At 39.8% G+C, this 26,624-nt stretch overlaps 1 protein-coding gene and 1 long non-coding RNA gene across 9 annotated transcripts in view; both read left to right on the forward strand.

The window, feature by feature from the left end:
• Positions 1–630: 630 nt before the first annotated feature.
• On the forward strand, positions 631–7,047 carry LOC119697280. 2 transcript variants are annotated; one of them, XR_005255810.1, is made up of 3 exons: positions 631–711; positions 4,720–4,851; positions 5,760–7,047. It is a non-coding gene; the product is annotated as an uncharacterized LOC119697280 (long non-coding RNA). The 2 variants fall into 2 exon arrangements; XR_005255811.1 differs by lacking the exon at positions 631–711 and adding an exon at positions 3,959–4,069.
• A 4,062-nt stretch (positions 7,048–11,109) lies between these two features.
• Positions 11,110–26,624, forward strand: part of MIB1 (MIB E3 ubiquitin protein ligase 1) — an 84,366-nt gene continuing 68,851 nt past the window's right edge. For 2 of the 7 annotated variants that reach the window (XM_038163836.1, XM_038163851.1), the window contains exons 1-4: positions 11,110–11,574; positions 20,489–20,660; positions 23,319–23,448; positions 25,099–25,203. In XM_038163836.1, coding sequence (XP_038019764.1) covers positions 11,346–11,574; positions 20,489–20,660; positions 23,319–23,448; positions 25,099–25,203 — 636 coding nt within the window. In that variant the 5' untranslated portion in view covers positions 11,110–11,345. The remainder of the gene's footprint in view (positions 11,575–20,488; positions 20,661–23,318; positions 23,449–25,098; positions 25,204–26,624) is intronic. The other 5 variants (XM_038163870.1, XM_038163860.1, XM_038163888.1 and 2 more) reach the window with 4 other exon arrangements.

Here is a 26,624-nt window from a genome sequence, read left to right on the forward strand (position 1 = left end):
TAGTCTGGGGCTTGATTTTTTTCCCAGGGCTGTTACAGAAACAGGAAATCGAATGGGTGGAAACCTACTGTCATCAACGCTGCACTTCCTCTGCTCCTGGAGAATAGCCATACCCAGGTTTTGGTCCTGACTTGCTGGGAGTGTATGCTGTACACCCCAGATAAGAGGACTTATCATGAAGGAACACTCTACTAGAGAGAGCTGGAGTAGATAGCTCAGTTTGAGAACATGTAGGCTTCATCTGCAGAGTGAACTTAGGAATCTTCAGAGACAATAATTTGGCTGAACTGACAACTAGATTTTAGGATGCAGAGGAACCTGCTACATCTGAAGGAGGAACTAGTTTTGCTTGCAGCAGACTGTTCCATATCTGAGTCCTATCTTCATTAAGCTGAAGAATCCTTGAGTCACCCAAAATCTAGAGAAAAGAAAAATCCCAAATGAAGAGAAAGAAGAGGACAAAGCTGGTGTCCTTGGGTCTGGAAGGCTCCTGAATGCAAATCCACTCATTTGACTGAAAAGTGGAAGGTGTGGCTGTTGATGGTTAGAGAAGGCCTTTGAGTCATGCAAATCCAGTCGTTTAATGATTTGATCAACAATCAAGAGAGATTGAATGCCTGAAAAAACATCCGGATGCAAAGGTTGATGAGGTTTTTCTGGTCTTGGACTTCCACCTACCCTGTGTTGGTTACTCATGGGAATACCAACAAGGTCAGGCACATGTGACATGCTGCTGGCAAACTGAAACAAGTGACATGTACTGAGAAGGGCTGAGGGGTTTGGGTTTTTTACTATGTAAACATGTTGCTACATTGCCAGCAACAGAAATGTTAATAACTTCCTTCTGCTTCAAGCAATTCCCATCAGATCCTCCGGTTCTGTTTTTTTTTTAAGTCTTTAAAGGTTGCCCTTTGGCCTACAATGCATTTTGCAGAGCTGATAAAGAAAAGGCTGTATTGTGCTCATACCACAACCACTTCCAAGTGATTGAGTCATTGCAAATTGTGCATGTGTGAAAAAATGAGGTGGTCACTATGGTGTTTTGAACACTTACTGCATTTTTTTTTTTTTAGAGAAGGAGAGTCCATATTCCCAGAGAGTGTTCCTGTTTGCAATATGCTCTCTTCTCTCCAAGTTCTTCATAAAAAGATTGCCTCAACCCACTACTAATGGATTATAGATTAAGCAGAAACGAAAGGGCACAGTACTGTTCTTTCATATTGTCTCCCAATTTATCTTGCTTAAGCAATAGATAATAATTGACAGAAGCAATTGAAGAGTCACAGTCTGATTTGCTTTTATCACTAGAAGTCTGCACTATGTTTATGTTATCTTTTGTTTAGGGAGGTGGTTCTATGATCATATGGGCTTTGGGACAGAATCATTATGTTCTTACTGACATTCCAATGGACAGTTGCAAGTTGGCCCCACTGCAGTTCTCTGGAATGGATTTCAGTGCAGTACCTCTGAGGAGGGGCAAAGTGACTTTTAACCTCAGAGCTCTAAATTCAAGGTTCAGTTTGATTATATTCTTTTAATGTTTGTTTAACTTTAATATTCATCTAACAAAATGGGAAAAATATCTTTCTGTCAGCATAAACTGTCTTGGGATACTTAAAAAGTGCAAAGTCCATGCATAAAACATCTGAAAAGTTTTTTTTTTTCCATTAAGGAAAAGGCATCCAGTGTTGGTGATATTTATTATCAGCAAGAGAATGGGAGAAAAAAAGTGCATTTGAAAAATTCAATTCAGCATTTCTCAATATTTCCTCATGCATATTATTTATTTGCCTTTCCTTAAAATATGAATGAAGTCAGTGAAAATGCTCTGTGTTGGAGGCTCTTCAAATTTCAGATGGAAAAAGCCAGGACGTGTTTGTGTTTGTACTCTCGGTGCTCATGAAAAAATCAATAATTGTGGCATTAGGAAGGGCTGCTTCTCTTGTCCCTTTCTTAAGCTTTGCTACTCTTACTATTATCTTCATATTCCCATGCATCTATATATTTTTCTTGCATGGTTCTTCTCTTCACTCCATCAAGGAGTATTTCTCAGCCCTTCATGGTGGTAAAATTGAAAGGAACAAAGGATTAAAAAAAAAACTTACTTGGGCCATGTTGGTGGATGAGAAACTCAACTTGACCTGGCAATTGCTTGCAGCCCTGAAAGGCCAACAGCATCCTGGACAGTGTCAAAATGAGTGTAGCCAGCAGGGAAGGGAGGTGATTCTCCCCCTCTAATTTTTCCTTGTGAGAACCCACCTGGAGTGTTGCATCCAGCTCTGGTGTCCTCAGCACAGGGAAGATGTGGACCTGTTGGAGGGCCACAAAAATGATCAGAGGGGTGGAGGACCTTTGAAGACAGACTGAGAGAACAGGAGTTGGTCATCCTGCAGAAAAGAAGGCCCTGGGGACACCTAATGCAGCCTTTGTGTACTTAATGGAGGGCTACAAGAGAGCTGGAGAGGGACTTTTTACAAGGGGTTGTAGTGGTAGGACAAGGGGGAATGGCTTTAAACTGGATGTAGATTCGGAGATTTCAGAGAAGTTGTGGATGTGCCATCTCTGGAGGTACTCAAGGCCAAGGTGGGTGAGGCTTTGAGCAACCTGGTCTAGCGGAAGGTGTCCCAGCCTATGGCAGGGGGGGGGGTGGAACTAGATGATATTTATGGTCCCTTCCAACCCAGACCATTCTATGATTCTATTATAATTTATCTTCTTCTGTTAACTATGTTTCCTTCAATTAAATGTATTTCAATTCATCAGGCGTAGCAGGTATTGTTTTACTCTCTGTTTGGGTGACTGAAGATACCTTCAACAGCTGCTGCAACAGGAAGACTGCTCAATATTTGTCTCCCTTGGGATGACTCTTGCAGGATCTGATTTGCATGAAATCAAATTTGACTGTCTTTGACTACAGCTGGCAAACTGCTAAATACAAAATCTTGGTTAATAGAGGACTGTTGGAAGTGAGCAACTATATTGAGGACATTTGTCTTATCAATTTTTTTTCATTAAAAATATTAACAGAAGCTGCTAGAGAACTAAGAGAATCTTTGAAAGAGCACAGTAGAACTGGATGTTGAATCCACATTAAATTTCTTCCCATCTTCAAGGAAGATTTATTGCAGTAAAGCATTCTCAGTTTTATTTACCTGTTTTCTTTCCTTCATAATCACTTCAAAGAAGGGATTATCACAAAAGGATAAATAGTTGTATTTCACAGAAAAGACCAAAATATCTTAGAATGCTTTATAATCATGTAACACCTCCCTCCAAAATGAAATAACTTCTGTATACATTTGGTAAACTCTTTTTATGTGTACATCAGCACTATGGTACCAGCTGAATTCAGTGAAGTCAGAAATAAGCTCAATGAATCTTCTTCCTTTAGGCAATTTCTTAGATTTTCTTTAGCATGCTAAGAGTGAAGATTATTTATAAGAATTGTATACAAATGTAATTTTTAATTTTAAAAAAATTTCTAGCCATGTTTTAGATAAATACGAATTTCAACAAGTCTGTCACAGTGTACTGCAATTATTACTTCTTAGAATTTAGGATTACATAATGTTGTGACTGGAACAATTTTCTCATGACAAAACAGAAAATTTAGATTCGGCTTGAGTTGCTCAATGTTTGTTACTATTTTGGAGGATTGTTAAAAATAAACAGAGGTATTTTTTGGTACTGAAGTAATCTTTCAGACATTACTTAGTGCATATTGAATGCCTCTGCAGTACCAGACAAACCTGTACTTGACACAGGACACTGTATGCACACGATTGGCCCCATTGATTGCAACAAAAATTATCATGCACATAAAGTAGGAACATTCTTAAAATACCTTGATGACTCATGGAGACTGTTTATTTTCCTATCAGTCTAAAAATATGACCTAGCTGGTTCTGATTACATCTTAGAATTTCAAGTAAGTCTTTTCTTTACAATCTTTGCAATCAGGAAATGTAATACCAGGAAGAAATTAATCCCTCCTTGCAATGCATCACCTAATTTAACAATCATCTATAAATTAAACAACAATATTTGGCTAAACCCTTGGAAATATCAGGTAAGTATACATTTTTGAATCCTCTAAGGTGTGCTAAAGTAGGAGAATTTGTATAGATGTGCAAATATCAGTATTTTAGCATGTATACCCTAGATTGCTACATAATTTTTAGTTATTTTATTTTATTTTTGAATATTTAAAACTTCAGGATTAACTTCGCAGGTTTCTTGTTTTCTCTCCACTCAAAAGAGTTCAGCACAGTAAAACTTAAAACAACCAAGAAGAAGATTACAGGATGCTCATTATTATTATCCTAAAACACTTTTTTTCAACATGTTGAGGTTTTTAGCTACATACAAAAAAACCCCACAACAAAACAAAACAAACAATCCCCCCCCCCAAAAAAAAAAACCCTAATTCTTTTTTAGTAGATCTCCATAGGAGTGCTTCTGTTTCACAGCAGGAAAATGAAATGATGTCTTTTTATTCTGTTCTCTGCTAAGCAGTTTTTCTTTTCTAGAAACGGAGATAAAACTCCTTAGGGGAAAAAAACCCCAGTGTCATAGACATTGTGGGTTAATACATTTGTTCTAATCAACAGTTTCATAGAGGATGCCACTAGCATAGTGAAAACCAAACCCACCAAAGCAATTTGCTCTGGCGCATGACAATTACTCACTATCTGACATTAAAAATATTTTAATCTGCAGAAACTAGGAAAAAAAGCAATGCCAATTATTCATGACATTTCTGAAAATTGAGGGAGAAAATTGGATTGTGCCGGAGTAATGAATCTGGTAAATAAAGCGGAGGAAATAGAGTGCGACAAGTGAAGACGACCGGTGAGTTTTAGCATTCATGAGAGATGGTTCATGGCCACGCGATGGCAGCAGAGGCTGCGGAATTACGGATGTTTTTGACACTAAACCACGGATAAATAGGATATGCCCTGCAGTTCTTAACTGGTACTTCGGGTTCCAGGAAATATACATTATGTACATTTTCACTTAAAGAAGTGACATGTTTATCAGACCAGAAGTTTCTGTGGAGTGGGATTACATACTTTTCATTAAAAAAAAATGTTTGCGGCAATTTTTTTTCCAGTAAGTCAGTATTTTTTATCTCATTTGCCAATATTTCTGTCTGTCTTCCTCAGTTATTTGAGTTAGTTACACAGAGAAGAATAGATAATTTCAATAAAAGCAAGACAGTTGCTTCCTTTTTCCTCATTTTTTCCTAGTACTTTTGTCCACAGGAAAGAACTTTGGTATAAAATCCCTTTTGGGCAAAACCGGAAAATTAAAATCTAGAATGCTTTCAGTTTTCAGGAGGAGGATTTAAAAAACATGCTTGTTCTAAAATAGAGTCTTGAACTAAGGAAGCAGAATTTTGTGACTCAGCTTAGTATAAATTAATAAGCTCTACCTCTGTAATTTAAAAAGAAAACTGCAATCAGCTCATTGTGTCCAAACTAGATGTTATTTCTCAACTCATAGGCAGCTATTTTTATGTATATATCCTTCATACGACAGGTTCTAAGAACTCAGGATTTGTGCAAGATAGTAAACAAAACCTCACAACTCCACAAGTTAAAAATTATCTTTCCAAGAAGCTAAGATTTTTTTTCTTTGGAAATGTATAAAAGTAAGACTTTCCTGTAGAATTATTTCCTGCAAAAGGCACAGTCTCCTTTCTGTGTTCCAGATAGCACAGTTCCCTTTCTGAGGTCTCTTTCCATTATGTGTTCCAGGTACTACATTACGAGATCAGCTTTAATCAAAGAAGACAGTCCAGAAAAACCTCCATCAAAGCTTCTCTTCAATCCAGGCAAATACTTGTATTAGAATTCCCTGCTGGAGCATGACATTTTGCAGATCTGAAGGGCAGCCAGGCAGAGTTTGGACAAGCAGCTTTCTCTATGGCTTTGATGGGCAGGAGCATGGGCTGGATGTTCTCCAAAGTCCTGTTTCCTGTGACTCTATGAGAATTGTCTTGAGAGTTGCCCTACCCTTCAGAAGGGTGGCAGCTGCTCTTACAGTAAGTCACTCTTACAAACTTGTTTGCTTTCCAACAAAACCAAGGAGGCTATAGGGTATGCACAGCACTGAATTCTGCACAAACCAGAGGTCTTCTCTCTTGGCCCCTTACTGGATTGCTCCAATATGGCAGAAAGTGGTGAGGAAGACTATAATCATCTGCTGCGGGATTGACTCAGCAATCATTTAAAAATATACATAATTTTGGGTAGCCAGAAGAGAACTTGTTCACTTGCTCATTTTGTGCATCCAAACTCCTACACTGGATGAATATGAATGAGTCCTTGCAATTAGAGACAGTTTGCCTGAAGCACTGTGGATTCCCTTCCTCCAGCCTGTGATTCAACTGCTCTGCCACTACTACCTGAGGTGTTCAAAGCAAGCACTGTCTCACAGGGCCAGCAACAGTGTAAATAAGCCTTTCGCAGATGAGCTTTGCTTGCTTCTGATGCAGCAGCTTGAGGCAGTACTGCTCTGCCAGTCTGAAGAGTGGAAAAAACCCCATAGTCCCATTCTTCTACTGGTTCTAGGTTTGAGGGGTGTTATAAGTGTAATTTTCAGATTTTAGACCTGAAAAGCAAAGAAATAAATTGTCTGCCAACTCTGGTGAGGGCTTAGATGGCATTTCCCCCCACAATAGGAAAATAGGACTGATAGATTAAATTACCTGCAGTGTGAGCACATGGATTCACAAGGGACAGTCCTGTTTAACCAATTTTGTTATCATACACTCACACATCTATTGGCTGAAGGGAAGACAGTGAATGCAAATTTTCTGGATTTTAGTAATGCCTTTGATATTGTGCCTCACATCATCCTTTTGGACAAGTTATCCAAACATGGGATGAGCTGGTTCACAATGCACTGGGTGAAGAACTGGCTGAAGGACAGGGCTCATGTGGTTGTGGTGAATCAGGTCACATCTGGCTGGTTACTGGTCACCAGCAGTGCTCCTCAGGGCTCAATCCTCTTCTCTTCTCTTCTCTTCTCTTCTCTTCTCTTCTCTTCTCTTCTCTTCTCTTCTCTTCTCTTCTCTTCTCTTCTCTTCTCTTCTCTTTCTTTCCTCTTCTCTCTTCTCCCTCCTTTCCTCTTCTCAAATATGGACAGCAATTTGAAAATAGAAGGTAAGAAACGTGCATCTCTTCTCTTTCTCTCTTCTCTTCTCTTCTCTTCTCTTCTCTTCTCTTCTCTTCTCTTCTCTTCTCTTCTCTTCTCTTCTCTTCTCTTCTCTTCTCTTCTCTTCTCTTCTCTTCCCCTCCCCTCCCCTCCCCTCCCCTCCCCTCCCCTCCCCTCCCCTCCCCTCCCTTCCCTTCCCTTCCCTTCCCTTCCCTTCCCTTCCCTTCCCTTCCCTTCCCTTCCCTTCCCTTCCCTTCCCTTCCCTTCCCTTCCCTTCCCTTCCCTTCCTCCCTTCCCTTCCCTTCCCTTCCCTTCCCTTCCCTTCCCTTCCCTTCCCTTCCCTTCCCTTCCCTTCCCTTCCCTTCCCTTCCCTTCCCTTCCCTTCCCTTCCCTTCCCTTCCCTTCCCTTCCCTTCCCTTCCCTTCTCTTCTCTTCTCTTCTCTTCTCACATATGGAAAGCAACTTGAAAATGGAAGATAAGAAATGTACACCTCTTCTCCTTCTCTTCTCTCTCTCTTCTCTCTCTTCCCTTTCTCTTTCCTTCTCCCTTCTCTTCTTTCCTGTAAAATGGCTGTTCTGTGCAAATAGAGGCAAATGCAAGTTCAGGAGTAATGAGAAGCTCTCAGCATACATCAGGAGAAGAAAACAGTCCTATTGAGGGACCAGAGACTTGTTAGAGACAACTGCAAATCTGCGTGCATTTATTCTGTGTACAACCACCCAGCCAAGGAGCTAACTCCTGCCTCACAAAAGGCCTTAAGCCAACCAGGATTTTTTCCAGCTGAAAAATGAATATGAGTTCTTTCCTTAAGGTGTTACTGAGGCTAGTTTCCCAGCTTCTAAAGAAAATGCTGACACATATCTGAAAATGTGGTGTCTGTCACTTTTCTTGTCACAATATGTTAATTGGATCCAACTTCCTATGGAATCTCTATCTTGTTTATACTTTTGTTGTTTTATTTCTTATCTTAGTTCAGCTTCTTTTCAAAATTCAAATCTCTCTTCTTCCTTTTGCTATTACATTCTGATTCTTCTATCTACACCCTTCTATCTACACTATTGAAGACTATTGGAGACTTCTGGTCCTTACTCAGAATTAGATTCTCTTGCTTATTATTCTATTTTATTTTCTATCCTATTCTATATTAATGCTGTTGTATATTCTTGTGGCTGATACCAGAAAAATATCAAGATAGGACCACTAATTGTCCAACTTAACTTGAAAATCTTTCCCCAAAGCGATATCCTTTTTCTCTCCCCTGATGTCACTTTTTAAATCTCCATCTGAAAACAGTACTTACTGCTTATTTTGAAGGCTAATTCAAATAAAATATTTAAGAGCTAAATATCTTTTTTTCTTTACTAGTTGGTTAAATGGGTGCACAGAATATGGAATATAAAGTATGATTCAAAGAGATAATACAATAAAATATTTGGGATCCTGGAAAACCGAATCATGTAGCCAATGACAATTTTGCACCTTCCACAACTTTGTGGCCATATAGGAGTAGAAATGACAGGAGATTAGAGTGCAAAAATCAGTCATGCACTCACTGGCAAGTGAATGCATCAGACCAGTCTATCTAGCCTCTATTTTCTACCACTCAAAGTAGTACAAGGCTCTGTATTTTGAGCTGGTAAAGAACTCCCTGTCAGCTATTGAGGGAGCAGTCTCATTCAGTCCAATAGATACTGGGTTCCGTGTCTGTGTTCCATGTTCTTGTGTGTCTAAGACACCTCTGAAACAATCCAGGCATCTTTAGAGATTCTGGTTTTTGCATGTAAATCATCTGCTAGAAAAAGCAGGTGAGTAGGAGGAGAGGCACGGGTTATTGTGATTGACAGAGCACGAGTCCTCAGAAGGATTATTGGGAGAGAAGAAGCTCCAGGATAATATCTACCCACATGCATTGCTGCTGAACTGCAGCAGCAGATTCTCTTAAGGTCTGTAATTTAGGATATAGCCTTTGTGGAAAAAATAGTGTAAGGGATGAACTTCTCAGATTCTCTCCAGGAGAACTAATTCTGATCTCAGACTTTATTAGTTATTTCTGATATACCTTTCCTGATTACAAAAAGCCCTTTTAATCTAACTGTGCCAGAGAGTAATAGAAAAAACATGCTCTGGGTTATCCTCGGGCATGTGTGAAATTTACACTTGTCCATAACTATCAAAGCACAAAAAAGTAGATTGAGGCAGATGGGCAAATTATTCCCACAAGAGCTCAGGTAGATCCTTTGATATACCAAGAAATCTCCAGAATTTCTGGGAAATTCTGCCATATACCAATGTAATAAGCTAGTGCAAGCTGTGGGTAGATTTTGTACAAGGAGAAGCATCTGCCATAAAACCCACACTGCCTGGCAACTGTGTGGTATCTGTTGGGCTTTGAGGTTTCCACTGCAGGAGCAGAAATTGGAAACTGCTTAGGATTGCCCATTGTCAGGACACAACATCATGTTTGAGGTAACATTCTTTAGCCTTAGCAGGGGTTAAGAAGGAATTATGTGAGGAATGTGGTGGCCTGGTGGTTACATGTTCATATTATTCTGCTGTGTTACACCTTTTGTAACAAAACTACACAAAAGAAGTCAGGAGATGATCTCATAGAGTCTTCTAGCTGTATTAATAACCACAAAGGTGGAATAAAGCACAGAAACAGTAAAAATACCCAGAGCATAAGGTAGCTGGGCTGCCCTTTTTCAGCCACATCCCTGTTGACTAAGAAATAGTTTTATTTTTTCTGTTTCAGACTTCTCTGTCCTTTAGGATAGATGCTTTTTAAAAGGTGACAGAAAAAAAAAAAAAAAAAGGAGAGACAAAAGCAATGGAAGACCATTTTTGAAATGAAGAATCATATTCTATCAAAGATTGGCAAGGTTGTGTGGAGTTAAAGGAAATCCATGAGTGTCATGAGAGTGCTAATGAAGAGGGTAGTTAATGAAGAATTGCATTGCAGGTGTTGGCTCAAAGTTTGAGCTGGTACATCCCCTGTGAAGAATCCTCTGAGGTTGGAAGGGCAGATGGAAGTACTGATTCCTCCCTTTGGCAGACTGGAGCACCTGAACACCAGCTTAAAATGCTCCTGGGTACAAAAGTATGACCCTACCAACCTTACCTCGGTGGTACACAAGCCTTACATCCACAGTTTGAGAAGAAAATGGGAGGTGAGGACACAAAAGTAAATTGAAAATTAGAAAACCAGTACACAGGTTTAGAATCATAGAATTGTAGATTCATAAAATGCCCAATCCTTGGAAGTGTTCAAGGTTGTGTTGGATGGGGATTTGAGCAACCTGGTCTATTAGAAGGTGTCCCTGCCCATGGCAGGAGGTTGGAACCAGATGATCATCAAAGACCTTTCCAACCCAAACCATTCAATAATTCTATGGTTTACTTGAGGTAGATTGCTCATTGCTTAGTTGATACAATTGAATTGATAATCCCTCTACCACTGAAGCGCAGGCGATAGGAGCACCTTGTGCATGCAGTAGGAGGCGGGCGGTTCGCCCACCGCATCATCACCTCCGGGCCGGGCGGGGCGGCGCCACAGCCCTCGGCGGCAGGACGCCGCGATTCCAGGAGGAATGGCCGGGCTGGGGAGCTGGGATGAACAGCCCTGGTTCGCTCCTCGGCTCCCGACCCTTCCCATTCCCTCGGGCGCAGCCCCGCGGCCGGGCCGGGGCAGGGCGAGCGCGGCAGGGCCCGCGGGAATGGGCAGTGCCCGCGGGAATGGGCAGGGCCCGTGGGAATGGGCAGTGCCCGCGGGAATGGGCAGTGCCCGCGGGAATGGGCAGGGCCCGCCGCGGCTCCGCAGGGGGCGCTCGAGCGACGCGCCCGCCGCGGCAGCCGCGCATGCGCAGCACGGCAGGGCGGGGGCGGCCCCGCCGGTCTCCCTGGAGCCGGCGCCGTCGCGGCCGCAGGTCCCGGATGTAGCGGCGGGAGCGGGGCTGGCCGTGGGAGCGGGCGGGGGGCGCCGCTGGGGCCGGGGAATGGGCGCGTAGGGAGCGAGGAAGGAAGGAAGGGAGCGAGCGAGCGAGCAAGCAAGCAAGCAAGCAAGCAAGGAGAAGAGCCGGACGGAGATTCCCGCCCGGCGCCCGAGGTAGCCGCCCCCATCGGGGTCCCCCTCCGCCGGCTGCGGGCTGCGCGCCCCCTCCATCCGCCCCAGGGCTCCGCCGCCGGGATGAGCAGCTCGCGGAACAACCGGGTGATGGTGGAAGGCGTCGGGGCCCGGGTGGTCCGCGGCCCGGACTGGAAGTGGGGGAAGCAGGATGGCGGCGAGGGCCATGTGGGCACCGTGCGCAGCTTCGAGAGCCCCGAGGAGGTGGTCGTGGTGTGGGACAACGGCACCGCCGCCAACTACCGCTGCTCCGGGGCCTACGACCTCCGCATCCTCGACAGCGCGCCCACCGGTGAGCGGGGAGGGAGTGGAGGCACCTCCACCCCCACAGCGCTGCGTCCGGGCGGCAGCACCCCGGGGTGCTGGGGGGTCCCGTCCTGGGGAGCGGATTGCGCCTTTCCTTCCCCTTTTAGAGGTGCGCCTTTGCCTTGGGTTTGGGTGGGGGGAGTCAGGCACCCTCCCCCTCCCCAGGCGTGGGTGTCTGTCTGTGCGCGTCCGTGTGTCTGTGTGTGTGTGTGTACGCGGAAACTTGGGACGATCTACAGCGCGGGGCCGCGGGGACAGAAGTTGTCCCGGGACTGCTGAATTGGGGTAGACAAAGCAAAAGTGGTCTGCAGACAGCAGGCTCCTGTTGTGCTGGGGAGGAGGTGGAGAGAGGCAGCCGAGAGGCTGATACATGAAGGTTCGGGTTTGCTTTCACGCCCCGATCCCCCCTTCTGGAATTTATATTTTGGAGCAGTTTCGTGAAATACTGGCAGTCATCCTTGAATCAAGTGTGGGGATAATTGCAGAAGAGAGGTGTACTACCTTTTTTGTAAAGGTTACACTAAGTAGTTGAAATACTGTGTTTTGTGCCTGTAATCTGCACGTTGCCTTTTATCTGTATTGCCAGAGCTGCTGTAAAATAGTAAAGGTACTGGGAGGAAAAGAAGTGCATGAGTTCTTTCTTTTAATTACTTAGCTGCTTGATATTTATGCTTTAAATCCTGTCATTTTGGACAATGGAATTTGATCTGCACTGACATTATGCGGCAGTGTTAGTGTTGCAAACACTGCAGGGAAATGTTCATTTTAGCACCTGTTTTTACAGTGAAAACTCACACAGAAAAATATAGGTACTGTTAAGTTTCATCAGAAATATCGTGAGGTGACTTTTGGGCCGGTCACGATTGTCTCAGTAATGAGGTGTTTGCACTGATTTGTTGAGGCACTTGAGCTGTAGTCTTTTGTAATATGTCTTTCATTTGGAACGTGATGGAGAGACCATCTTTTTCCAGCTACGTGTAGTATTACAGCAAGGAAAATTATAGCAGTAGCTGAAGCTGAAAGACTTTTGAGGAGACAGAATCATGGAATTCATTCTAACAAATTACAAAAAAACTTTGCTAAAGAAAGAACTCCAAATATTGCATGATTACCCTTTGAGATGGATTTAATTTTTCAGTGACTGGGTATCTTCCTCTCTGCTGGCATGATGGTTTTTTTTGAAAATCCTTTTGCAATGGACTTTAAAACAAGAAAGAGGAGTCTTTCAAGTTGTCAGTCCTTGTCCTGCAGATGTTTATGCTTAGAAACTTTTACCTGTGTTTGATGTCCTGTAGAAACCAGTGGGACTGCTTTTGCTTAGAACTGAAGCATATGCATAAATGTTGCATATGAGCCTTGAATGCTCATTGTTCTAGTCCTGCCTGACATATTTGCAAGCAGATGGTGTCCTCTTAACTGTATCTGAAAGCCTAGACTTAATACTCAGTTTTAAAACGGTCATGTTTTTATTTCCATTTTTTTGCTTTATTCCTTCTGATTTTAATTTCTGTTTATACTTTTGTATTAGAATTTTAACTTCTGTTTCAGATAAAACTGTGTATATTGTGTCACACACATTGCTGTTGTCAGGCTTAGCAAAATAGTATTTCTCTTCCTGAGGTTTCTGGCGAACATCATCCTCATCCTCATCCTCATGGAACTGTTGTCTGGAAGTACCGTGGGTTGCTTTTTGATAGAGGGAGTTAGTTTTGAGGTCTTTATTCCCTGGAGATGGGAAGAGTAGAATTCTGTAAAGTAGTTGTAACAAAAAGGTAAAGTTAGTAAGAGTTAAGGTGCTGTTAGTTTGGACTGAAGTCCTCCGTTTGCTGCTGATTCACTTTGTAGTCTTGTCTAAGTCACTTCCCTTCTTCACCTTTTGGTAATAATTTGTTTTTTCTCCATGGCGGTGACTGTCCATTGTTTAGAGTAAGTGACTCTGACTTTGGATGATAGTTTGATACTTCTCTAGGGACATTAATATAAGTGGGATTAGGTAACAGGAATTTCTTGTGGTAGTATTAATGATGATGTTGAGCAAGGAAATGCTATAAAGCATGGGGTGGCTTTTTGTTTGATGATACTTAGTGGAGTGTGTACCATGGCTCTTATAGTTTAAAATGAAAAAAAATCTCTGGTTCATGAATTTACAGGCACAATGTAAGTTTATAGGGAAAATAAATATAAAAGTAAAATAGTAAAAATAAAAATTGGTTATTGCTGGGAGTTCTTTCTATTATGTATTCAAAACTAGTCTTGATTGTAAATTCTTAGAAGTGGTGCTTGCAGCCAGCGTTGCTGCTTTAAGTTTGAGGCCTGTGCAGCCAGGAACAGTAATGGTGCATCAGGAACTTCAAGTGTTATAAAAGCAATGTTTGAAGGTCATTCTATTAAAAAAAAAAAAAAAGGCAAGTTGAGTTTGATTCATATATGTGAATATATATGTGTATGCCAGAACTATGCTTCGTAGACTTAAAAGATAAACTGTTCTTGTCTTTCAATGATTGTAGGCTATTACCAGCATTGTGACACTATGTTAACATCTTAGAAAACATAAAAAGCCTTAGTGCTAAGATACTAGGATGGTCCTCTTAAAATAAAAACTCATTTACATGAAGAATGTCTTATAAACTCTTTGTTCCAGATGCAGTCATCTGGGTCATGAGGGACTTGTGATACGAAGTTTGGGGTTGTTTTGGTTATGTCTACCAGGCCTGCTGTATTAGCTGCCCTTTGGTGTGGTCTTATTTACATTGCCCACATTGCTTTAAGTGAGACAGAGCGCTTGAAAGGGATTGGTGAACCAAGGATTTGAAAAGAATCAAAATTTCACATGGAAGTAAAACTTCAGGTAGGTCCAGTGTAGCTGCCTCCTCATTGGAGAAAGTGGTCAGATGTGATACGTCAGTAGTGAAGTGTGGCTGTCCAATCACTTGCAGATAAATCCTGTTTTTTCTGTGAAGTAGACTTTTGCCAGGATCTACGAGTCTTGAGTGTCCCCCTTTTTTGACAGTGCTCTGGAAAAGAAACAGGAGTAGTTTTCTGAGTTGCTGAAGAGAAGCAAGAAAGTTATAAATCCAAGCTTTTTATTTTGAAAGGAAGGCAGCCTTTTACCTGAGCTAAAGGCCAGACAAGTAGCAAGTTTGTTGAGAGCACATCTGGCTATGTTCACATAATAGACATGAGCAATACAGAAACTTTTTCTGTTTATTCTCTTTCTGAAGATTTGCTTTCTATAGAGCAGACTTAATTTGTCATTCATTTCCTTTTTTATACAGTTGGTTCTAAGTAACAATATTATTTTCCTGCTGAAAGAATTTACCAAATTGTGTTTGAATAAGGGGAGGTGGCGGAGGGGCTGGAGTCAGGAAATGGAAATCTTGATACACAATTATCCCCCAGCTGGAGTGTCCATCAGTGCAGTGTGGGAAGCATAATGTGCTGTATTCTGGTGATACTGAAAATCTGGGGGTAACCTGCGGAAGATGAGCGGCTTTCTGTGCTGTATTAGTAGGTTTTTGTACCTGAAAAGGAGCATAATTGATAATAAAATCAAAAATGTCTTAAAGTCTTTTAAAAGACTTATGATTTATTCTGTGTATTTGTTTATTTTTTTTCTTGCTTTTAAAACATCAAATGTAATTTAGGGCAAATTGTCTTAGTCAAGATTTTTTGTAGTGGCTACTTGTAAATACCTACAGGAGCCCTCACAAATTAAAAAAATATATCTTCCTGAGTAGTGGTACTTGGGAGGCCTGTTTTTTTAAATAAACGTGTTCTTTGTTCTCCCTGCCCTTCCCCCATGTCTCCTACAGATAATCCTCTCCCTTCCTGTGTATCTTGTGATTCCCTTACCAGATAGGACACATGCTTTAGCAAGTCTGGCATTTTGTATCTGTAATAATAATTGGTCAGCTGGCTACTTCCAGATGGTGATTTAGTAGATGAGTTATTTTTGTGGAAAACTCATTGGCATTTTCATGCAGTTTTTCAGAATCTAACTGGTTATCTCTAAGAATTTTTTGTTTTCGATTTACCTGAAGTCTGGCCCTAATGTAAAAATGGTCTGGGGTGAAGGAATAGGAAGAACAAAACATTGTTACTGCTTTTTAAATTGGGGTGTATATAAATCAAATTTTTAAGTTGTTTATGGTATCCCTTACCTGATGGTAGTGTTGTCATTATGGTATGAAGGGATTTTAGTTCATTACATTTAGTTCATTAGTTCTGTAGAGAGTAATGACTCCATTGGAAACCAGATTTTGTTTAGTCTCAGAGAAGTGAAATCACTACTGGTGTCTTCTGCTTAATAGTCAGTGAATGTGGATGCCCCTTGTACATCTGATTTTACTGTTAAAATCCTTTTATTGGACAGCTGTATATTGTCATCTAATTATCTTCAGTACAAAACCCCTATTTGTAAGAAATTCAAATAGCAATTTGAGCAACACGGCTTTTATTTCCTTTCACAGTTGTAAGAGTGAGCGTGGGTTTCAAAAACTTGTGAAGGGCTGTAAAATGGATTTATAAATGAGTGTTGACAGAGGAATGGTGGGCTAGGTAATCCAGAGAGGATTTAGGAAGAGATGAGAAAAGTGAAAATAAGGTATGGCATTAAAGTAGAAAACTAATATGCAATTCAAATAGTAAAAAGCATTAGTGACATAAGTGGACATCAGGAATATTGGATTTTATGGTGTACTAAAGGTGAAGGGACATAAGGAAACGACAGTTATTTGAAAGTAACTAGGCATGGTGAAAGTACCCTTCTCATTACCTGGTTTGTTTTGGTTTTTAAAGTGTATATGACACAAAACCTATTTCATTTTGAAATAGCCTTGTTATAGGAAATTTTGAAGAATATTTAGAAGTTTAATTTTTTTCATTATCTCAGTTTAGAGAGCTAAAGTTCTCTAGCTCTCTTTAGGGAGCTAGAGTGCTCTTTTGGTGCACAGCTGGTCAGCTGTGGGCTGCTGTTTGAATTTTGAAGTTTTTGTGGCCCTTTAATTTACTCTTGTAGTTTAATGAAGGCTTTCTTTCCCAATACAAACTTTGTAACATGTGTGTTTCTCAAGCTTTCTTAAACAGCCTTGAAGAGGGGAAGAGTTTATGTGGCAAATTTTGCTTTTGGGTCAGGTTTTTAGTTTTGCTCCAGAGCCTACACTTGATGCAGTCTCCTGGTCATTCTTACATGTGCTTTGATTTACATCATGGATGGTTTGGGAGTGCATAAGCTGCTTTGCTTTTTGGTAAAAGTAAATTGAAATACGTTATCTCAGCTGATGAGCCTTCAGTCTGCTGAGGTAGAACCAAGCTAGTCTGAAACTCTGGACATAATGTCTCCTTCCCTCCCCAGTATCTGTAGTGCCACCGTGCTGAGTTTTGGTGTGTGGGTGGTTAACCAGCAGATGGACACCTCAGTGATGCAAATTGTCCTCGTGCCCCATGGAGGGCCACAGTGGAGCAGGGACCCTCACTGCAGCACATGGAGGAGCCCATGCTCAAAGAGTGTTTTCCTGAAGGAATAAAGCGTGTGGAGAGGACCCATGATGGGGCAGGGGAAAAGTGGGAGGAGCTGTTATGGACTGATCCTCCATTCCCCATCTGCACCAAAGGGGTTGTCAAGAACTGGAACAGGCTGCCCAGAGGAGTGGTTGAATAACCATCCCTGCAAGTATTTAGAAGATGTGTAGGCATGGTGCTTAGGGACATGGTTTAGTGGTGATCTTAGTGGTGGTGTTCAGTTAATGGCTGGACTCGATGGTCTTCAGGGCCTTTTCCAACCAAAAAGATTATGTGATTTTAACCTACCCTGGGAAGAAGCAGGGACATAGAGGAGTTTGGAATGAAGGAATGCAGTTGTCTCTGCAAAGATGGTGAAGTATAGGGAGAAGGCATTTTAGTTTTTGTTTTCGTCACCATCCTCTTTTTTTTTTAAATTAGCTATAAATTTTCCCCAAGTCAAATCTCTTTTGCCTGTGGTGGTGATTGGTAAATAATTTCACTTTTAGCTTGACCTAAGCTGTTTCATTTTGTTTTCACTCTTTGTCCTGTTGAGGAGGGAGAGTAATAGACTGGTTGGGGGGGACACCTGACAGCCAGGCAAGGTCAACCTACTACCTTTGTATACCTGTAATATCTAGTTGAACTTAAATTCTTTCAATCTTCTTTAACGTGTATTATTGATCTAAATATTTTTGTTTGTATTATGACCATGAATAAGAGTTCAGTATCACATTATGTGATCAGTAGTAGCACCTTGTTTTACCCTTTTTTTAGCAGATGAAGTTCAAGGTCTCTTAGTCCACCATCACCAGAAGCATACAAATCTGCTTCTTCCTCCAGATCTCTGGTGCAGTGGTTAGACATTCTGTAGCAGGATTACTTGCCTGCTCCTGCCCTGCAGTTCTTTGTTTCTCATGGCAGTAATGTTGTGCAGCACCTCAAAGAATGGGATTGGGAAACCAGTTCAACTGAATATTTTTCCTCCTGGCTGTTTTCCAGCCTGGTATGTTTCTTGATGCAGTTTGCATCCCAGCTCTGCAAAAACTTTTTGCTCACATAGTGGAAAGAATGGAGCAGCATGGTCAGGTGAGGCATGTGCTGAAGTGGGTGTTGCTGCTGGAATCATGTGTCGGGGAGCAGATGAAGAAAGGCCATATCTATCAGGATGGTGTTTAGGGATCTGTGAGATGCAGAAATGTCCCTTTAGATCAGACACTTCAAGTATAGACATGCACTGTTCTTTTTTTAAGTCCCAGACACTGTGGTCAATAAAATGACTTGAGTCAAATATCTTTGTACAGTTTTTTCTTGATCTTTCCTAAAGAAATTTTGCTGAGTTTTGCATAGCTGCTTTTGCCTCACTGTCAAGAATTGTTTAGTTTTTATTTAGTTTTACAGTGAGATGACCTATTCTGTATCTCATGATTCCTGATTACACTGCTCTTTTGCTGTTTTTTCCTGCTGTTTGGTCATATGGAAGAATCCTACAGCACCCAATTCCTTAGTCCCTTCACATCCAGAATAAATGTATTTCTTGGCCAAATGCCTTCTCAAAAGTTTAACAGGCATTAAAAATAATGTAATCAAGAGATGAGTAACTTCTCTTTCTATGTGAAATATGAATTTAGCAGTCTAGTTAGAAATAACACCAAAACAAATATTACTTCTCAACCTCAAGCACTGTAACTAGTTAGTCTTTTTAAACAAGGTGACAAAAACACAAACAAGGTTATCTTGGTGCTTTTAGTGCATCCACTCTTGAAGACTTCAGCTTTGAAACCAAAAGAATAGTAAAAAGCTTCAATACAATCCCTGGAGCAAGAGGGATGTGGTCATACTGAGGTTCAAGTGAAGGGCTGCAAAATGTTGCAAAGAATCTTAAGGGCATCTGGTACAGGATGAGAATGAGGGATCTGGTGGTGTTTAGTCTGGAGAAGAGAAGGCTCAGGGAGATCTTAAGAGTGTATATAAATACCTGATGAATGTTGTAAAGAGGATGGAGCCAGGCTCTTTTCAGTGGTGTCACGTGACAGGGCAAGAGACAATAGGCATAAATTGAAATACAGCAATTTCCACTGAAACAGAAGAAACAGGTTTTTTTCTAGGGATGGTTGCATATGCTGTGTTGTGGAGTCTATTCTTGGTGGTGCTCAAAACCTTGACTGGATATGGTCCTGGGCAGCCAGCTCTAGTTTATCCTGCTTTGAGCAGTGGTTGTTGGAAGTGACAATTTCCAAACGTTACTTCCAACCTCAGCTATTACATGTTTCTGTGAAATGATCAAAGAAGAAGGCATTTCCTTCAGTTTTGCCTTTCCAACTGTTGATTTTTCTTTGCTACAGATGGCTCAGCTAATGGGTGTAAGTGACTAATAGCTTTATAGTGCATTTGGCATCCATTTCTGAAAGCATCTCTGCTGGAGGGGGCAAAATCCATTCTTTTTCCTCACTTAACTTCAGATTGATCGGGGATTTTTTTAAGGGGCAATGACTGGGAAAATTCTGTGTTACTCTAGCTTCTTAGTGCTCATTTCTGTCTAGTGCTACAGATTGAATTCTTGTGCTTCTCTCTTCTAGTGCTCAATTTTTTCCAAACAGCAGAATTTTTTTTTTTTTAATAAACTTGTGTCCGTTCACTGTATTTAGAATGGGTGGATGGAAACTCTGTGTCTGATGATTTTCACTCTGCTGTAGCTTGGCAGAGCTGTAAGGCTAAAGTCTTCAGATGAGTTTTTGTGAAAGGCTTGGCAGAGCTCATGCTGGTGGGTTACATCTGGTCTGTCTCTGGCACATTCTTTTTAGAAACAAAACCAGAATAACAGTAAAATGCTTCAAAAATGGTAACAGATTTTCATGAAGCTAATGGCATCTATCCAAGAGAGCTTAATTTTTTTCCTGTATAAAAAAAGAATAGAGACAAGCATTTCCCAGTGTACAAAATGTGTAAGTCAAACCAGTAATTTTTAGGCTGCCACACACAGTTGAGCACAGTAGCCTTTGTGATATAACGTGTGTTGATAGCTGCACTCCAGAGATAAAATTCTAGATTGCCCTGTGTATTTTGATAAATCCATTTCTGACCCTTTAACTTGCAGTTAAAAGATTTCTTATTTTCTTTCTCTTCTTTGAATAGATGGAAAGAAGCAGACATAGCCTTCTCAGCTTTTTAAGCTGCGAGAAGATAGAATATTTCAGGAACAGACTGCCAGCCGGAGATACGAGGCAAAGTCCACTATCTTTTCCCCTCAGTGATACAGGCTGATAGGGTATAAGCAGCAGCCTCTCTTTATTGTTAATTTTCTAGTGTATGGTTTCAAATTATAATGATGTGCAACAGAAGTCTGTGTAGTGATGCAGCAAAGTTTTCAGGTTTTTTTCTTGTTTGTTTTCCTTCCACAGGTATCAAACATGATGGGACTATGTGTGATACTTGTCGACAGCAGCCTATCATTGGCATCCGATGGAAATGTGCTGAATGCACAAATTATGACTTGTGCACAGTTTGCTATCATGGGGACAAGCATCACTTGAGGCATCGTTTTTACAGAATTACCACACCGGGAAGTGAAAGGTAAGACCTAACATTTACTTCGTGAAATCAAGTAGAAACAGGTATTTGTGGTTAATTTTGAAACTGAACGTTCGGTTACTGAAATTTGGAGTAGGTAAGAGAGTGGCTTGAGGTTAGATTCTGTTTCTAGGAGATGGATAGCTAGGACAAATCTTTGGATCTTGGAAAACATGGAAATTTTAGGAAGAGCAGAGTACAGAAAAAAGTTAGGATATGATTATTCACTTTTGCTTAATCTCCTTGAGGCTTTCCTAACTTTTGTGTTCTCATACAGCCTTTAAAACAAAGGTAATTACCTTTATACTATGTGTAATCACAAAAAGATTTGTCAATGAATTCTGAATGTGAAGGTTTAATTAGGTTTAGTAATTGTGTGGACAGACTGAGGAAAAATATCCTCCTTGAAGGTTATGGAAAACAGAATGATCTGGACTTGGACTTGAACTCCTTAAACTGCTCGCTACAGAAAGCAGAGAAAAGATGCTGTGAAGGGTTGTTCTACTCTTGCCTTGCTTTTCATGTTCTTAAGCATCTATTATCATCTCTCAGTGGAGAACTATGAACAAAATTGCCTTTAGTGTGTTCTTGACTTTAAATGACTTGTCTCAGTCAAAAGCCCCTGTTTGTCATGATTTATCTACCAGTTAAGTGAGAACAGTGGTATTTGCCTGCTGCTAAATACTTTGAGATCTATGGAAAAATGCTGTGTAAAGGCCACACACTGTGATGTCACCTCCGTGATGTTTCCTGAATGGTCTTTCATTAAAGCATCAAAATTTTTCCTTTTCAATATGGTGCTCATTTGAATGTGGCATGTGTAAGACAGCATTTATATCTTCTCTTTGGAGAAGTTAGATTTACAAGTATGCTGTAAATTAGTGGTGTGCTTTAATCAGTTCTTTTACAGTTAAGGGAAGTGGCTGGAGCACACAGCCTGAGGTCTCAAATTATGTCTTACAGAGTCTGTGTTTACATTCTCAAGTGCTTGCTTAAAGGTTTTAACTGTGGCTCAGATGCCCAAGTCAGTGGCTTAATCAAAGCATAAGAACATTTTTGGTTTTTTGTTTGTTTGTTTGTTTAGTTTTTTTTTCTCACACCAGTAGCTTTGGGTACCAAATGGGCGTCATAAATTTACTCTCAATTGCAATGTTGAATGCAGAACAAGACTTAGAAGTTGGACTTTGAGATGCTGTTTTAATGTAGTTAAAGGAGAATAGGTGATAAAATACATATGTTTTCTGTTTATTTTTTTGAAGTCTTGTTGCTTTTGAGAATGCTTGCCAGTTTTTTTTTTTTTTTCTTTTGTAAGTTGAGGTTTCCTTTGTAGTTTTAAGAGGCTGGTTATGGTGAGTACAGTACAAGTTTTAGTTTTGAAGATAGATTGTACACTGTGTAAAATATTGCTGGAAATTTTTTGCATCTCGTCACTTTCTTCCTTTCTTTGTTTACTCTCACTGAGCTCTTATCTAGAAAGCAGCTTCTCTGCCAAGGAGCTGTTTCTATTGGATCAAGCTTAGCTGAGAAAAAATGATGGAAGTTAACTATTTTAGGGAGGAGAAAAGGGCAAAACAGTGCTGTTGAATTTGAGGGATGTCTCACAGGAAAAATGGCAAGAGACACGTAAGAACATTTTGATGAAGGGAAGCATAAGCTCTTACTATTTTATTTTCGGGTCTGGGATATTATATGGGTGGCATAATGAAGTTATGTACGTAGGTTTTTGTCTCAGTTTTGTAGGTGTTGAGAACTTCTTAAGAAGCTTCTCTAAACAGGATTACTTTGTGTTTACGATAACTTTTTTTTTTTGGGAAAAAAATGGCTAATATTTTCATGTTCTTTTGGCATTGATTGTAACAGTTGAACTTTTTCCTTGTGTGCCATCTGCTGGATGTTAAAAGTTAGCAGGATGCTGAGAAATTTCCTGAAGTGGTCAGGAAACATTCCAAATGTCAGCTGAAAAATTCTTTTGTCTGGCAACATGTTCCTGGTATGGAGTAAGAAGCCTTGTTACATAAAAATTGGCGGCTTTTGAGATCATTATTTCTAGTTTAAAAATCGTGAACTGTTCTGTTTAGGCTTATCTACTTCAGTCCTGTTGAAGTCCTGAAGAAGGAAAAGAAGAGGTTTGCTTAAAAAAACCCTATGTAATATGAGTGAAAAAATAGATGCTACTATATTGACTTAAATTTGCTAAGAGATGCCATAAAAAACATGTACAAAAAATGAGAGAGGAGGGAAAAGAGATGCTCTTAATAGCATAATTCTGAATAAAAGTGGCAGAGCAGTTGTGGGACAGAAGTATTGGCTTAGAGTGCATATGAGAGAAACAGGAATGTGTTTATATGGCTCTGCTTGTCCTTTAATGATTTTATTAATATAAATACAGATCTGTATGCAAGCATTTACAAAATGAATGCTGGTAGTAGGAAGTCTGGAGAAAAATTGTTAGAATTAAAAAAAAATAAATTATAAACATTCAATAAATCAGATTTTATGAAGTTTGTGGGGTTTTGTGTACTGCTTTTGTGAGTCACTCACTGAAATCTGCACTTGTAGGTTATTTTTGTTTTAAGATGCTCTCCTTCCCATCCCCAAAGATTTGTTTTGGACTTCCTTTATTATGTTGACATTTGTGGGTTCTTCTTTTAATAACTTCAGGGTATTGTTGGAGTCTCGACGTAAATCAAAGAAAATTACAGCAAGAGGAATCTTTGCAGGTGCCAGGGTGGTGCGAGGAGTTGACTGGCAGTGGGAAGATCAAGATGGTGGCAATGGGCGTAGAGGAAAGGTAAAAATAAAAGTGGTTTAAATAAGAAGCTGCACCTCTTTTTGCTCATGTAATGGCCTCAGTGGCCTTTTTAATTGTAGAGCAAAAATGCGATCATGAAAGTTCCTATTTTAATTGGCTGGGCACTTTTTAAACCCCTCAGCATTTAGAAAGGGGAGGGTGTGTACACCACAGCCAGTTCTTTTACATTGTAATTTGCAGTTTTTACAATATATCAATACAGATTTTTTAATTATTTTTTGTCATGGTTGTCTGTTTAAGATTGACGTGTAGCTACATTAAGATCTTGAGCATATTTAAGCATTACTAGAAAACTGGTATAAAAACAGAGCTGTCAGGAGGAGCTCTTTCTAGTCATCACTGCATTCTGTAATCTTACTGCTTGTGGGCCAGCACATTTGTGTATCTCTTGCTCTTGGTTTTAAGTGCTGGCGCCCTAGGGTTTTGTTTTTCACATAAGGATTATAGGTATTTCTCCAGTTTAAAATTAAAAAGCTTTGCAAGTTTTGAGTGTGGCTATTATGTTGCTGGCTTGGGACAGTATAGGAGTGCTTTTGATGCAGTGCTATAGGAAAAATATTTGTATGGAATGATAAGTTACTAATCATATCATTTGTTTATTTTACTTTTACAACTTCCATTTACCTTGAGAACTAATGAAGGTTTGTTATAAATATGAACATACAACAGGCAGTGTAAAATACACTGTGACTTTTATCACCAAATTTGAGAATTGGATGCCCTTATATCTTGGTGACCTGGTGTTTTTTGTTGAATTTATTTTTAATATACTTAAACAGCATTTAAAGGAGAGTGAAAAATTCCTGACTATGATATTTAGCCTATTTTAAAAGGAAATGGTAAGTTTAAATCTCCTAAAGCAAGGGATATTTAAATGCAGCTTTTTTCATCTCAGTTATTTACCCCTTCCCATGCCAAGATACATTGGAATCTCTGAAACTTTGCAATATAAGAGTCTTACCCTGCACAGTCTGCTTTGTGTTTAGATTGTTTACCTGTACATCTGAAACTATATATATGCATATAAATGTTTTTAAATGTGGAAAGGTAGGTTGTAGCTAGCAGAAACATTGTTTAAATAAATATGAGTGAAAGCAAATTCTGCAAACTGATTTTTTTGTTCCGTTTTTTAAATAATGGAAGTGTTTTCAGAATTTGGTGCATGGCCTCCTGATTTCAGAAATGTCAGGGAAAGACATTTTCACTCTGCTTTTGTACTGTAGTTAAACATGCTGGCTCTGGAAATAAAGCTCTGTCTCTTAACGTAGTGCACAGCCACCAGGCTAATGCAAGTTAAACCAGACGTATTGAAGCAATTAGACCTGTTTTTCTTAGTTAAATTCTGCTTCTGGTAAGAACATATCAGAAGAGTTCAGATTTTGTTCTCTGCTTGTGTAGTTAGATAACCTCCAAATACACAAAAGAAAAATAGGCCTACAAAACATATAGTCAGACTACTGTCTTAATACACCCAGGGAACACTTGTATCAAACAGAAAACAGCTTCAGAACAAATATTATCAGATTAATATCATTAATTGTTTTGAAGAGATGAGTAAATTTTGAAGTTCAAATTGTGCTTCTGAGTCTTTGCTCTAGAAACCATTTTCTTATTTTCACAACTGAATAGGTAACTGAAATCCAAGATTGGAGTGCCTCGAGTCCACATAGCGCAGCATATGTTCTTTGGGACAATGGTGCTAAAAACCTTTACAGAGTTGGCTTTGAGGGCATGGTAAGTATAAAAGAACACAAAGGGTAAAATGCTTGGTGGGGGAAGGGCAGTAAGAATAACTTGTGCTTTATGGTCCTGCTTTTGTAATATGCTTTGTCATTTTGCATGCTGGTAGTCAGGTCATTGTGAATCCAGCTGTAAGGGTCATGCATATGTATTAGTAAGAACGTCTGATCTGGGAATTTATTAAATGTGGATAACTGCAAGTTGAGAGCTGCTTTCTGCCACAGTAAATATTTACATCACACACATTTATCTTCTTGTGCTACTGTTGTGTTTAGATTAAAATTCAGAAAAGAATGGCAAGCATAGTTATAAACTTTTTAAAAAACTCTGTTCTTCAACTTCTGAACTCTTCAGTTGGCTTCAAATTTTGGTGTGATTACTGCAAGATTTGCAGTTTTTGAATTACTGTCAATACTTGGAATGCTATTGAGAGCAATTTTATTTTTGCAAATGGAAAGGTGTTGAATTAAATTATGACCTTAATTTGCTTTACTGCTAAATTTTTCTGTTTCCTTTTGAAGCTTCTCCAGCAACTTCTTCAGCTTTAGAGAGAAAATGGGTCAGACTCTAGCCTAAGTGCCTTCTGTTGCTGGGTTTTCTTATCCTAATGTGGGTCAAGGAAAGGTTACTTTGATTATCAGCTGCTTAAAACATCTTAATTAGCATTTTCTCTGCATGATTTTTCTTTGATTGTGAAGGGGAAAACCATGTTAATTTAACATTGAAGTGTCATCTTGTCAGATGTGTAACAGTAATAAAATGTTAAACACTGACCAGTTACTTTTTTGAATGTCAACTATTTGACCTTATAGTCTCAATTACAGTTACTTTTTATACTTTAAAATGAAAATAAATACCGCTTTTGTGGTAAATACATATTTTAGTGTTACACCTAAAAAGAGTAAACCAATTTAGTGTAGGTCAGCTTTTCTGATGCATTAAGATCCTAGGGGTGAAATACAAGTCAGTATTAAATTATGTGCTTCATGGTGTCCCCCAGTTCTAAAGAAAATTCTTTATATACTGACAGAAATGAATGTATGTTGTATTTTATAGTATAACATTGAATCAATGTTTGGTGTCTTCTCTCTTGTGATACATGGAAAGGTAATGGTTACAAAATCTAGATAGAATGATATAGAGATCAACTGATTTTTTTTGTTGTTGTGGTTGTTATGACTTCAGTGGCCATGTTAAGATTTTTGGACTACATAGTAAAAGTGCTGTGGAATCATTGAAGATTCCTTCTGGTCTTATGAAAAAAGTACATTTGAGATAAGTTATATGCTGCTTTGAAATAGTAATTCCCTTAATAAAAAAAAAAAGTTATTATTTTTAAATCAGCTACACTGTGTTTCCAAACTTTTGCCACCTATGAAAGTGTTAAATATTTCTGGAAAACTCCATTAAGTACT

The sequence above is a fragment of the Motacilla alba genome, chromosome 2 (genome assembly GCF_015832195.1).
Source record: "Motacilla alba alba isolate MOTALB_02 chromosome 2, Motacilla_alba_V1.0_pri, whole genome shotgun sequence".
Classification (NCBI taxonomy): Eukaryota; Metazoa; Chordata; class Aves; order Passeriformes; family Motacillidae; genus Motacilla; species Motacilla alba.